At 36.9% G+C, this 15763-nt stretch overlaps 1 protein-coding gene across 1 annotated transcript in view; it reads right to left on the reverse strand.

Annotated features, from left to right (window-relative positions):
- LOC112045507 (uncharacterized) overlaps window positions 1-15763 on the reverse strand; it is a 39331-nt gene that overhangs the window by 8098 nt on the left and 15470 nt on the right. Inside the window, exons 2-3 of the mRNA XM_024081702.2 lie at window positions 12500-12581; window positions 918-1035 (exon numbers count right to left, since the gene is read on the reverse strand). Of these exons, the coding sequence (XP_023937470.2) occupies window positions 918-1035; window positions 12500-12581 (200 nt within the window). The remainder of the gene's footprint in view (window positions 1-917; window positions 1036-12499; window positions 12582-15763) is intronic.

Genomic DNA, 15763 nt, shown 5'->3' on the forward strand with positions numbered 1-15763 from the left:
GGTAGGGTAGGGGTAGGGTAGGGGTAGGGTAGGGGGTAGGGTAGGGGTAGGGTAGGGGTAGGGTAGGGGTAGGGTAGGGTAGGGGTAGGGTAGGGGTAGGGTAGGGGTAGGGTAGGGGTAGGGTAGGGGTAGGGTAGGGGTAGGGTAGGGTAGGGGTAGGGTAGGGGTAGGGTAGGGGTAGGGTAGGGGTAGGGTAGGGGTAGGGGTAGGGTAGGGGTAGGTAGGGGTAGGGTAGGGTAGGGTAGGGGTAGGTAGGGGTAGGGTAGGGTAGGGTAGGGTAGGGGTAGGGTAGGGGTAGGGTAGGGGTAGGGTAGGGGTAGGGTAGGGGTAGGGTAGGGTAGGGTAGGGGTAGGGTGGGTAGGGTAGGGGTAGGGTAGGGTAGGGTAGGGTTAGGGTAGGGGTAGGGTAGGGGTAGGGTAGGGGTAGGTAGGGGTAGGGTAGGGGTAGGGTAGGGGTAGGGTAGGGGTAGGGTAGGGTAGGGTAGGGGTAGGGTAGGGGTAGGGTAGGGGTAGGGTAGGGGTAGGGTAGGGGTAGGGTAGGGGTAGGGTAGGGGTAGGGTAGGGGGTAGGGTAGGGGTAGGGTAGGGGTAGGGTAGGGGTAGGGTAGGGGTAGGGTAGGGGTAGGGTAGGGGGTAGGGTAGGGGGTAGGGTAGGGGTAGGGTAGGGGTAGGGTAGGGGTAGGGTAGGGGTAGGGTAGGGGTAGGGGGGTAGGGGTAGGGTAGGGGTAGGGTAGGGTAGAGGTAGGGTAGGGGTAGGGATAGGAGTAGGGTAGTGTAAGGTAAGAAGTGCAAATAAATAAATTAATAAGTCAAAGCGAAGCTTGACCGGGTCCGCTAGTATTAGTATAGATGACATACATTCAGTATAATTCAATTTAGTTAATAATTAAAAAAAATAATACTCGAAGATTTTACTTGCCTTGCCGATTATAGTTTCAGATGTCCCTTGACCGTACCAAGGACTTGTGTCGATATAATTTATACCCCTAAAGAGGCAATCGCGGATGAAGCAGACACTGCGCGTCTCGTCGAACTCCCTGTAACAATAAACGTAATTAGTCAATCAAACACAAAACCCGGCCAAGTGCGTGTCGGGCCACGCGCAGAGTAGGGTTCCGTAGATTAAGTTAGCATTTAAATCTTATATGTAATGCACAAAAATACCGACAACGATACCCCACGCTGTAGGATAGACTATAAAAAATTTTACATTTTGCATGTATAGAAGAAACCCAAAAAAATCTTTTTCAAATTTTCTTTTTTACCACTTTATACACGTAATTAATGTACATAAGCTTACCAAATCTTATCTTTCTAGTTTTAACAGACTCTGTTAAAACTAGAAAGATACTCTGACTATGTTGATAGGAAACCCCTTACAACTTTTAAATATCTACCCAACGATATCCTAAACTATGAAATAAACGAGCAAAAATATTCATCCCCACTTTAAATGTAGGGGAGGTAACCTAAAAAAAATATTTTTCAAGATTTTATTGTACGACTATGTTCGCATTTTTAATTATTTACATATTCATACTAATTTACAGCTTTCTAGTAGTAATAGACTCCGATAGTTGTTTCAATCAATGGTCTTTTAGCGAAAAGCTTCGTCCAACACCATAAGAAGCTTTCACTTAACTGTCGGATACAGAAGTCAGCGATTCTTGTGACGGCATGTATTGTGAGGAGGTTCCTCACTCTGGAGCCCTGACCACTGGTTGCTTGGGCACTCAAATGTCCCGCAGTTGATTTTTTTAATGTTTTTTTTTGTTTTAAATTGTGTTTTGTATTTAATTTTATATATTAAAATTGTTAATAAATAATAAAAAGGACTAATAAATAGATGACAAATAGAGACACTTTACCCTACTTTTTCATATAGAACTGACTCAAGTTCCAAGTTCTATATGAGTATATAGAACAGACGAGTACGAGTACGAGTCCTAGACATCAACAACATAGGGATGAAACCCAAGTGTCGTTGCTTGAGAGTTGCGGGGCAATGGTAGATAGGGGGAGGCGGTACAACAGCGAATAGCTCTTGAGCTCTTGAGAACGTGGCTTTATAGTGGTAAAAGAATTTTCAAAATCGGTTCAGTAGATCTAGAGATTATCTCCTGCAATAGCACAAACTTTTGTTCGTTATCAATCCATATTCGGCTCACTGCTGAGGTCGAGTCTCCTCTTAGAATGAGAGGGGTTAGGCCGATAGTCCACCACGCTGGCCCAAAGCGGATTGGCAGACTTTACACACACAGAGAAATAAGAAAATTCTCTGGTATGCAGGTTTCATCACGATGTTTTCATCGTTTGAGACACGTGATAATATTTAATTTCTTAAAATGCACATAACTGAAAAATTGGTGGTGCATGCCCCGGACCGGATTCGAACCCACACCCTTCGGAATCTTAGGCAGAGGTTATCACTAGGCTATCACAATATCCGCACAAACTTTACTCTCTGTTTATTATTGTTACTTCCTTGTCTATTCTGTTTGTATGGTTAATAATTGAAAATGTTTTCTTTCAATCTTACGCAAAGTTTCACGTGAACAATTCACAAAGGGCCATTGGCAATTATTGCGGAACTTTTCACGTTTTTTGAAAACACGATTTTTTTGGCTTCCTCTCGAAACTTTTTGCAATTGTGTTGCAACTTTGTTGAGAGTTGTTGTTTTTGATTATTCAGAATTGGTAGGTTTCAGGTGTTTTGTTGTGATATTGTGAAATACTACGAGTTGGAATTTTTCTTTTTATGATTAAAGCAGCGCATGCGAATAAGTTCGTTTAAGAGGAGCTTCGGTCCGACCTGTATGACTAAAACTGTGATAACTCTGCTAATATATATGATAGCAGCTCTGCTAATATATAGCCTACAGCACTCCCCGATAACGTAACATTCTACTGGTGAAAGAATTTTTAAAATCGGAGCAGTAGTTCCGAAGATTACCCCTTTCAAACAATATTACAAACTTATAAACTTTACCTCTTTATAATATTAGTATAGATAAAACATTGACAAACTGGCAGCAATTCGCCGTTGTTTAAGGCTTTGGAGTTTGCCAGTAGTGGTTAATATGTGCCAGCTCGTCTAGCTCGTCGATCCACAGCATCCAAAGCCAAAGCAACTGGTATTTGGCCGAGCAATCAAAAGAATTGTTCTGTGCGGACGCTTTAGCGTAACGATAGAGGTATAGTTAAATGAATTATGGATTTCTACTGCTCGGCGACAACTAGTGCCTAATGAATTATTAAAACTGACGACCAACACTATGTTATCGTTTCATAGGCAACATCACGGTCTAATAAAAAGGAAACGGGACTAGTGTGAGTTGTAGAGGGTTCCGTGCGATATATTTAACATGGTTTTTGGAATCCTTATTTTAAAATAAATAAATAATCTACAAGCCGTCAAAGCCGGATATAAACACCTATGATTCAGAGGGCGTAGGTTCGAATCCGGTTTGGGTCATGCAACCAACTTTTCAGATATCTGTTAGTCCTACATACCTGAGAATTTTCTCAGAATTCTCTAATTCTACCAATCTAGCGTGCTCAACAGTGAGCCGAATTTGGGTTGTTAATGATCATTCATTTGAGTTAGCTATATGTAAATGTATAGACCTCAACTAGCTCTTTTATCACTTGATTATCAGCTTGCAAATATTTTTTGGGGCTTCATCTTGTTAGTAGTTTCGGGGAAAATTTACCGTGACAAACAGACAGTTACGCGATTGGCCACAAAGTTGTTATGGATAATTTTTAGTCAATTAAAAAGTTTACAATACAAAGTCAAAGTTTAATTTGGTTTTTTTAGGGAGGATATTGTCCTCCCTAAAAGAACCAAATTGTTTTGTTGCCTGTTTATTTAGATTCTATTGACCCGTAACAGAGAATATCATCATCATCATTATCAACCCAAATTCGGCTCACTCCTGAGCTCGAGTCTCCTCTCAGAATGAGAGAGGTTAGGCCATTAGTCCACTACGCTGGCCCAATGCGGATTGGCAGACTTCACAGTGTGCAGGTTACCTCACGATGATTTTCCTTCACCGTTTGACACGCGTGATGTTTAGTTTCTTAAAATGCACACAACCGAAAAGTTGGTGGTGCATGCCATGCCCTGGACCGGATTCGAACCCACGCCCTTCGGGATCGGAGGCACAGGTCATATCCACTGGGCTATCACGGCTATGCACAGAGAATATGAGGGTGAGTAATATTATGAGTGAGGTTCCAAAAGGCTCGATCTTTTTAGCTCTCTTCTTAAGACCCTGTTTGTTTTTAGATTGCCGTTTTTGTACTCTGACGTTCGGAACCTTAAAAACACCGCGCGCAGCTGGGTCGCTCAAAAATTATTTTTAAAATGGATAAGATCATTTAAATTGTAAGCCAACGTCCTGATCTGAACTGTCTGATTAGTCAGCTTGTAAGTACTATAAATTTTAAATAGTTAGGTTTCTTGTTTTTTTATCTCTCATCATCAGTCATCCTTATCGTCCACTTTAATCCGTCCGTCCGTGTAGAAGGGAAATAGGCTTCTTCTCCATAGACCTGACTGACTGACTGGAGACCCTTGTGTTTAGAAGTATGGACTTCTAAACACAAGGGTCTCCAGGAGCCTGTGCTTGCCGAAATATATGTGTCGGCGCTAGTAAGCCTTAGATCGGTTGGCTACAGAACACAATTTAGAGTTCGATATGTGAGCATTCCTAAAAAACGCTTGAAATCTGTTCATAGTAGTGCATTAGTAAATAATTTTATCTATCTATCTATTGTTTAGATAGATAGGTACTTCGACAATTTTCTTAGATATTCACATGTATAATGTATTTTCCTTGCGAAAAGCACGAGTTTTCATGTATACAGTCTTAAAAGGGTCGTGAAAAGAAAAACTTGTCATTGTTGAAGATTTACAATATGAGAGAAGATAGAAATCTTTCACAATTACGCCTCTTCTGATATTCCAATAAACACAATAGCATTGTTAGAGTTTATACTGTAAAAAACAGCAAGCTACCCTACAATGTTATCATATGTGTATATCTATTGTTCAGAAATACTTTAACAATTTTCTTAGATATTCACATGTATGATATATCTTCCTTGCAAGTACCACGTGTAAGAATGAATATAGTCTGGGTCATGAAAAGAAAAGCTTGTCATTTGCATACTTATTATGTATTTTATTTCAATTCAATTCATTGTTGAAGATTTATGGTATGAGAGAAGATGGAAATCTTTCAGAAATACATCTCTATTGATATTCCAATGTACACAATGACATTGTTAGAGTTTATCCTGTAACAAAACCGCAAGCAACCCGACAATGTTATCGGTAGATTGCATTACAAAGATTTGCAACGTTCTGTTTTCCATTATAATACAAGTACGAGTAGGTAGGTAGGTACGCGGCGCTCTGCCACGACCGGTGATGTCTTCTGTCGTTCGCTTCGTACCAACACATTACGTCCGGTATCTGGGCGCACGGTAGTGCTCCGTTAAGTCGAGCAAAGAAGCCGTACTACCGTGCCATACTTTTCACGAAGTAATTCAAGCCATTTTCGACTATAACTTCGTTGTGGATGAATACAGAAGCCGGGCATTAGTTAGTCAGTCAGTAACCAAACAGGCATTGTATAGACATTCAATTTGCAAGTGTAGTTTAAGAGTGATAACTAGTCAAAATTTCTTAATTTTGTCACTCACTGACTGACCGATCATCGAAATTCTAAAACACTTTCTGCATTTAGTATATTTAGTATTTAGTGTATGAATCAAGGTAAATTTGTTGTGCAATTGTAATAGGAAGCATCCTTACGTGATAAATGCTCTGTTCAGGGTCTGTAGCCATGTGGCTCTTCGACTCTCTTTCTACAAACACTAACGCTTCGAAAACTAAATAAATTATGGAAATGAGAGAACCGCCCGATAACTTGATCACGTGATCTGTCGATAATAAATGTCATTCCCGTATTTTTTAAATTTTGAATCTTCAGGGTAGGTAGTGCATTTTGCATCTATGAAGAGCACGCCACGGAGCATGCTATTATCAAAAATCTTATCCAGTACTTATCAAAAGATCAATAAACTTGTGCTCGACGATTGTTGATTACAGTTCAATACGGACCTACTAATGATAACACGAGTATAACAATTAAGCATAACGTTTTGGTAATCGGAGATAATAGGGCTGATGACAGTTTTTTAAATTGTAAATAAATGAAGAGTATGCTAATAGTAAATCAATTTTGTAAAAGTAATAGGGTATCTGCGATCATTACTTTCGAAGCTACAAAGGTTTAAAGGATCCCTGAAAAACAAAAAAAAATATTCAAATCGGTCCAGGAGTCTTCGAATAATCGAGTAACATCCATATAAAAAAAACATGGACTCGAATTGAGAACCTCCTCCTTGAAGTCAGTTTGTAGTATCTCTGTTCTAATAAACCGATTTTGAAAATTCTTTCACCAATAAAAAGCCACGTTATTTGTGAGTGGCATAGTCTATATTTTATCCCCAAATTCTCACAAAAACAAAAGTACGCGGGTGTAATCTAGTATTGTATAAATATAGCGGCAGCGCATAATATTATTCACTAATTGTATAAATGTAGGTCATGATTAATTGAAGCTTGCAATTTTAAGCCCATTACAATAACCCCAAATAAATAAATGCAAGAGCATGGAGCATATTATAATAAACTCAAAGCTTCGTGCATATTCGTACCTCATTTTGTAAAAGAAAACAATAACAGATCTATTTATCCGTGCGACGGAGGAATGAAAGTTAACAAACTCAGGGAGACGATGGTTGAATGCTTGTAAGTCGTAAGAAGGGTAGATACCCTTAAAAAAGTTTCTGTTTGGGGTGATGCCTATTCGGTTCACTTGAACAATATCAAGATTCAGGCGTGCAATATCCTCAGCCAATTAGAGTACTTTTACTTCTAATTTCCGCATTAATTCGTTTTAAGGTTTGCTATTCAAGTCTCTCTGGGGTCTTTAACACAAATCCAGAAAAAGGGCGATAAAAGTACAGAACACAAAACACCGAATTAATAAATCTATCTGTCTATTTGCCCTAACTTCTTTTCACAGGAAAATTAAATAAACTCTGGAGCCATATATAAATTCGTCTTAATAAGATCGTTTATAGAGGGGAAAGTGCAAGAACGTGGGCGAATTTGCGTTTGTCTGGTTGTATTTTGTGGAGGAATGCCTATTTGCTTAATACTCATTAACTAGAAACTTTGTCAAGATATAAGCGGAATATCATATCAAATGTCTTTGATGACCCAAACTCTAAAACATTCCAAACAATTGATAATACGAGAACCGGCATAATAAATATATACTCATCTGTTATTTAATAATTATAGGTATATAAAATAAATAATAGAAAATATTCACATTGACTTATTGCAAATAAATTGCCTAGTTAAATTTATTTATTAATCTAGGTACTTACCTTATTGGTTAATTTAAAAAAATCATACATTATATAAAAAAATATATTCAACTTCATTGAATACTTAAAGGTTTCCTGCTTACACCACTGCAACTGTGGGGTTGTCAGATATACGAGTAAACAGTGAGTAAACGTTACATTTAGAATATCATTAGTTAATAAGTCGTCTAATAGTAGGGGAGCCCGAGATGCTAAATTTGCAGTTACTCGAGCGTCATTGAGACCGATTACATTTGGTAGATTAAATTATAGGAAGAATAAATGGTTATTTACTTTTTAGCGGTGGAAAAAAAAACTACAGACTTTAAAAACAATTTTTATTACTTTGGCTTACTGAAATTGTAAGAAAATTTAAGCGATTAATTAGGAGATTATTTCCTTGAAAATAAGTAAAAAATTAATCGCACTCGTACCTCGAGCACTAAAATATAAGGGTTTAATTTTGTAACTTTGAAACCCTCCCATTCCATTACGTTACGCTCAAATCGTCAGATTTTCGAAATGTGCAGTTTTTAGCTATCAACTCACCTACCTTATCTTAATCTGACGTGCTGGTTGAGTATTTATGAAGTTAGTTTTTTTTTTGGTTGCCCTAAACGTACCTACCAATATTAAGGGGTCATACTCGGTGGAGGTACTCGACAAAGTGTAAGGTATAGTCCCTTATGTTTATCTGCCGCGCTCGAGTAACTGCAAAAATCCCCTCTTCGGCTCCTCTACTATAATATGTCAAAAGTAAGCTTATTGTCAGTGACGCAATTATGTATTTATGTATTTAACTGTATAATTTGCCTTTGTTCTAGTTCATGGTTTCCTAGATTTTGTATGTAAAATGCATCTGGCCGCTATTTAACTAGGCAACCTATTTGCAATGTGTCACTAAATATTATCTATAATTTATTTCTTATCACTAATCAATAACAGATGATGGTATACATTTTAATTCCGGATCTTAGACCATGATTTTCTAACCTAATCACGATATTATGTCAATTTGCCATTTCCAATTATATCCCATAATATAGTTTATTTTTGATAAATGAACTATATATACGTATCGTACGTGATAATAAAATATGTAAACATTTGTGTGTTAGTTGTTCTGTAATGCAAACATCGTTTTAAGATTTTGATGAAGTTTGGCAAACATAATATAGTAACTGCATAATAAACGCACCTAGACCTTTAAGAGGTCAAGCGGAGAACCAATAGTTGCCCGCTTGACCTCATAAAGGCCGAAGCGGATTATATCACTTACAAACGTTATCTATTCGCTTTGTACGTAAATATTTTGTATGTACTATAAAGGGTAAAACATTCGCAAATCTATTACCAAAAATATAAGAAACAGCAAAATACGTGAGTTGTAAATTGCTAAAGTCGAGCAAGTAATTTAAAATTCGAACATGAAGAAAATTTCGCAGTACAAAGTAAATATATTCGCTGCCAATGTTAGTAATAGTCTTTCAGTAGGTCTGTAACATAATTACGATGCATACGGTAGAAATATTAGAACCGCTTGTTATCTAATGCTAGCCAGTGACGATCAAGTATACCCACGTTTCAGCAGCACCCACGGCTACAAGTGATCGTATGTTAGTCGCTGCGAGATGACAGCTCGACTTGACGCGTACTTCGCTGCGGGCAGCGCTGCAGAAACGTGGATATACTTGATCGTCAATGGCTAGCTGCGGACCGCGGAGTGGGCGTGGCTCATGCCAATTCCAGTCATCTATTAATAATAGCATTACTATGGAACGTGCTCGCTGCGGGCAGCGCTGCTGAAACGTGGGTATACTTGATCGTCAATGGCTGGTATGAAACATCTTCGCTGCGGGCAGCACTGCAGAATCGTGGGTATACTTGATAGGGAATAGCTAGTATAAAACGTCTTCGCTGCGGGCAGCGCTGCTGAAACGTGGATATACTTGATCGTCAATGGCCAGCATAATACGATCCGCGGTTTCACCCGCGTAGTTCCAATTCCCGTGGGAATACGAAGATAAACTATAAAGTTGTCACGCAAACAAAAGTAACAAGCTTATGATATATGATTCTAATTTTATAATGTGTAGACTGTAGATATACGAGTAATACCTACCCGTCTTCTGCGTATTCAAGTTTTCGAACATTTGCCGCCGATAGGAAAACTTTTATGTGAGAACATGCATTAGTGTATCTTCTCATCGGTGAGTTCTCGCTTGCAATAAGTAATTAGTTAAGAACTAATTACTTAGGGAAGATATTGATTTCATTCCGAGTTTTCGAATTTAATTGGATAACGATGTTTTAAGGCCTTAACAGCACTATAGGAAGCTATCCTGACTATCGGAACACAGCAATACTGCTGCGGCAACTATATGCATTTGGTAGTACTTCCCCGAAATAGCACTGTTACTAATACTACTAAAATTAGTTGAGTAAATACTTGACATGTAGTATTGTGTTTTTAATTGAGTGTATTCCTTTATATTACAAAACAAAATCCTCTACCGTTTCTGTCTATTCGCGATAAATTTAAAAACTACTGAACGGTGAGAAACATAAATTACATATTTTTTTTGGGAAACATCAGAAAAAGTGAAGCCGTCGGTGATCGGTTTGATATCGTTTTATTTTTGATTAAAAAACGGCATCTAAATTAATGTATTAGGTATAGATCCCCAATAAAAGTCTAAAAGTAAGTTGAAACAAATTGGCGGTCATCTACGCAGGTACAATTATAAACAAAAGTGTTAAACGCGAACTCCTTGGTTGCTCAGTACATTAAATATGACAAATTATTGAAGATTTCGTGTGCGACTGTAATGTCGTCAATTATGGTGCTATGGTTACTCGTCCGTACTTCGCGAACATCTGAAAATGTGTTTCTACGCAAAGGTCAACTTAAAGGCCGCGTACTATGCCTACCTAAGATTTAAATACATACATATATTTTTACACGCTTTATATTAGCTTCACTTGTAACTATGTATGTAAGAAATCTTGGAATCTTAATATGACCCACTTCCCGTTCTTCGTGTAGGATGAAATTATGCACACGCCTTGAGTTTTGATGACAATACTTGACTAGCTAAGAAACGTCGTTACAAAACCAATATGGCAGCCTCACAAAGCTTGTAACTATGTATAAGAAAATCTTGAAATCTTAATATGACCCACTTCCCGTTCTTCGTGTAGGATGAAATTGTGCACACGCCTTGAGTTTTGATGACAATACTTGACTAGCTAAGAAACGTCGTTACAAAACCAATATGGCAGCCTCACAAAGCTTGTAACTATGTATAAGAAAATCTTGAAATCTTAATATGACCCACTTCCCGTTCTTCGTGTAGGATGAAATTGTGCACACGCCTTGAGTTTTGATGACAATACTTGACTAGCTAAGAAACGTCGTTACAAATCCAATATGGCAGCCTCACAAAGCTTGTAACTATGTATATAAGAAAATCTTGAAATCTTAATATGACCCACTTCCCGTTCTTCGTGTAGGATGAAATTGTGCACACGCCTTGAGTTTTGATGACAATACTTGACTAGCTAAGAAACGTCGTTACAAATCCAATATGGCAGCCTCACAAAGCTTGTAACTATGTATATAAGAAAATCTTGAAATCTTAATATGACCCACTTCCCGTTCTTCGTGTAGGATGAAATTGTGCACACGCCTTGAGTTTTGATGACAATACTTGACTAGCTAAGAAACGTCGTTACAAAACCAATATGGCAGCCTCACAAAGCTTGTAACTATGTATAAGAAAATCTTGAAATCTTAATATGACCCACTTTCCGGTCTTCGTGTAAGATGAAATTTTGCACACGCTCTGAGTTTTGATGACAATACATGACTAGCTAAGAAATGTCATTACCTCCGACGGCCTCCCCAAGATGGCGGACTGGCTATTTGAAATCCACCCCCATGATATGGATATCAAATGAAAGGATTTGCTTTCAGAAATTCGAAAAAAATTGTAACGTGAGTTAAATCCAATATTTGTAATTTTTAGTGCGCGCTAAATGCGTGTTTTTTAGTTTTTTAAACTATTTAAAATTATTTAGTAGGATGTAAACCTAAAATAATAAAAAGAAAAAAGCGAGAAGTACCTATTACGTAAGTAAGTACATATTATCTTTTTTTAAAGTTTTTAAACTACAAGAGGCCGCCCACGACTCCGTTCGCGTCAAATTCTGTTTTTTTTTACAAGGGATTTTTCCGAGAAAAAGTGTGTTCTGCTCCAAGGTCCAATTTATCTCTATACCAAATTTTCATCCAAATCGGTTCAGTGGCTTAGCTAAGAAATAGAGAGACAGACAGATTTACTTTCGCATTTATAATGTTAGTATGAATAAGGATAATATGGTAAATTTTATAATTATTTCTTTTTAACGCGTTTGGAGGAAAAAGAGGTGTTTCGATGATTTTGAAAAACCATTTTCCTCAATAATTGTCTTGAACTATAAAATGCGCTTATACAGTCTACAATAGGTACCATACAAAAATGACGTTCTTTCGGCAACGCGTAATCAAAGAACTTTGAACGTCACTACTCAAAATTATGAAATATAAAACTTATTATATCTCAATACTACTCTATAAACCCTAGGGCGAAGTAACAAGAGTGATCGGTTTCAGACCTACACTTTAATCCAACCCACTCTCGAATGATTTTCGCATATTTAGCTAAATTAATGCTACACAAGAATATTTATTAAATAAATACATTTTAATCAACTGATTTTAGAAGAAACAAACAAAAAACTGAAACTAATTTACATTATAGCAAATTCAAAACCAAATAAAAAGTAAAACAAAAAAAAATTATAAGTAAAAAGGTTTTTTTTTTAAATAAAAAATATAATAAATGCTCAGGTGCCCTTACAAATTTATAAATTTAGACTCATATAATTCGCATATGAAACAGAAAGTCATTATAATTTCGCAAGCGAGGAGCACTAAATTGATAACGAAACTATAAAAAGAGTTCTGTAACACAATATGCTAAACGCTTATGCTTGATAAAAACTTACCCGTAGATGTCCGAGAAGGCAGCACCGCCTAGGCTGATGGGGGCGACGGGGATTCCGGTGCTGCCCAACAGGTTGGATTTCGCTACGAACATTTTGGAGAGTTAGTTAAAAGTGAAGTATTTCAAAGAGCAAAGATCTCAGCAAACAGCTAAGCGCGTCGCGACCGTTCTACTCAACGTCTCGCCGAAGTGTGCTATCAGCGCGCTTTGCGGCCTTTATATATAGACTCTGGGGCAGGGAAACAAAGAGACGCAATTTCAGGCGTTGCCGAGCTAGGTCCCTCCTCCGTGGTAAGAAAAACTCGCTAACCTGCCTTGAAGTACTTCTGCTTATATAACCGTTACATTGTCCAAACAACTTTGCCCGCTTTTCCTAAAAACGTAAGACATTCTTCTTGTCATCTCTAAATACTAAATTGCATACACATAGTTTTAGATGAGTTCCCTCCTATAAATTAATACTGCAATTTGCATCCAAAAACGACGCTTTTCGTGAAAACATTACATTATGTTTTTCTCTCATTTATTCATTAGTCTTTTTTTAATTTTTAACAATGTTGATATAAAAATAAAATACAAAACACTGTTAAAAATGTAAAAAAAATATTTTTATAATTATGTTCATTATTAAAATTGTCATTTGACTATGTAGTACGGGTAAGAACCTACTGATAAAAATGCTAGCCAAGCGTTCTCACAGGTAAACTGAGTGGTTACAAGTATTACTTATGCCGTCTTTGTAACATGAACTTCTAGCAGCAGAATAAATTGTGCAAGTTGAGGCAAGCATTCGAAGGTATACTGTTTCCTGGTGTGAAACATTTTAATAGGCTGTTTTTGTCATTCAATAGCTTCGATTTAAAGTTGCAGTTTATTCCAAAAAATATCCATGCATTAAAATCCGTTTAACAAATATTGTAGTGGGTATCATCATCATCATTATCAACCCATATTCGACTCAATGCTGAGCTCGAGTCTCCTCTCAGAATGAGAGGGGTTAGGCCAATAGTCTACCATGTTGACCCAATGCGGATTGATAGACTTCACACACGCAGGGAATTGTGAAAATTCTTTGTTATGCAGGTTTCCTCACGATGTTTTTCCTTCAACGTCGAGACACGGGATATTTAATTTCTTACAATGCACACAACTGAAAAGTAGTGGGTATATAACTCATATTTTAGAATCAATGTTAAATGTATCTGTTGTATTTATATAGTATAGTATCACTTGTTGTTATATCACTGTTTTATTATAAATCAAACTTCTTTGCTTAGTTATATGACTACTAACCGAACTTTCACCAAAAAACAACTACTTATAAAGTTTTGCATATAATTTTTCTTCCAAAAAACACTTTTTGGCGAACATTATTATTGAGAATTAAAAGAAATAAAAAATTACTATTAAATAATGAAATGTAGGTAATTTTCAATCACTTATGATTATTTTTTAATATTTAACAATGCCTATAAAATTGAAAGTATAAACATAACACTATTATAATTATTAAATTACTAAATATCCATTCTTCCCTTTGCGGGGTTTTAAAGTGCCTGAGAGGTTGCTCACAGTTCCTCACAGTTACAGTTCTCGCCGTCATATGGATTACTACTACTACTTCTGTATCGATCCGATCTTCTTTTCTTAAGGTGTTGGTTGAAACTTTTCGTTACAAAACCATCATTAATAACACAGTCACTTATTTTCATTTAATACATAGTGCAGTAGGATCATTCTGGGTGTTTTTCATAATATTAATAGGTACCTACTATATTAAAAGTTGAGCACAGACCATTGAATAATTTGTAGAAATTTAGAAGATTTCGGCATTCTCCTTAAATAACAAAAATATAAAAGGCTAACGTGCCGTCGGAGGACCTCCGTCAGGGGCGAAAGTGACGAATTAATAGACGAGGCCCTGTGAGGTATTGAGAGTACATAATTTGAGGACTGCATTCTGTTTACAGTTTTGAACTCAGAAAAGGATGCAGATTAAGATTCTGCATGTTGCCAGAATGAAAGTTTTGTCGGTCCATTCTTTTTTTATCCCTTTGGTGTCGATTCAAAATGGTTTGTATCAGTTTTATCTTTTGGTTTATTAAGAATATAAAATTTTCTATCATGAAGTTATCACACTAATAGCTAATGAAATTATACAATATATATAAGAATACAATAACATTAAAAACAAGCATTTTTTAATAATACTTATGATACAACTGAAACATAGTACATACTAAGAGTAAATATTTACTACGAAGAAGTTTAAATATACTTCATGTTGCGAAAATAAAAACAGAAGAGCGTTAAAAATACGGTTAACTATTTAATTAGTTTTCATGAAAAGTCCTTCATTTTCAAGTTTACAACGGTGTAGGGTTAATAGTTCCTCTAAAAAAAGTTCACATATTCAAGCAGCTTCCCGTTTAGGTTTATTTTTTACAGTCCCGCCTGTTTACTTACAATACTAATATCAAACGGCTCTTAATAGTATATACTTAATATACTATAGTATATACTTAATAGTATAAGGTATAGCCTCAGGCTGTATAAGAATAAGAATAAGAAATGTCTATTGAAAAATACTCAGTATAGAATTACAATTTTGGCTACTTGTACATAATATTTCCTGTCCCTTCCTTAAACTAGGTAAGCACATCTCTTCAGGGCCAGTGACTTCTCTCTCTCTCTCGGACCTAAGAGAAATCACTGGCCCTAAATACCATCTACCTAAGATTTAGGTAGATGGTCTTTATAAACTATAACATAAAAGATGTAAATTAACAACAAACATGCACTCGTTCGGCTTGTACTAATTATATCGTGTGTTCGTAGGTATATTGGTCGGAAAACCATATAGCAGCGAAATGTTTATTTATTTATGCATTTTGGTACTACGAGTAATACCTAATACATTGCTTGTCTTAATGTTAGGTAAAATTTAAATTAAATTAATATAATATTTTATTAAAACTAATATTTCGATCTCGAGCCGCCAGCACCCAGAAGATTGCAGGGAGCCGTCCCTCCAATCCGCTTGACATCTTCGGTCTATAGGGAGTCCGTAGTAGGGAGTCGACCAACACTGCGCTCTATGCGCGTCTATGTGTATCCCGGTGCGGGGTCACCATTCGAGCACCTTGGTACTCCAACGTCCATCGGCTCTTCGAACTATGTGGCCTGCCCATTGCCACTTCAGCTTTGATTACTTATGTGGAAATTAAAATAGGGACATTAACCATAATATTGACACTTTCATTGA

This window comes from Bicyclus anynana, chromosome Z (genome assembly GCF_947172395.1).
Source record: "Bicyclus anynana chromosome Z, ilBicAnyn1.1, whole genome shotgun sequence".
In the NCBI taxonomy this organism is placed as follows: Eukaryota; Metazoa; Arthropoda; class Insecta; order Lepidoptera; family Nymphalidae; genus Bicyclus; species Bicyclus anynana.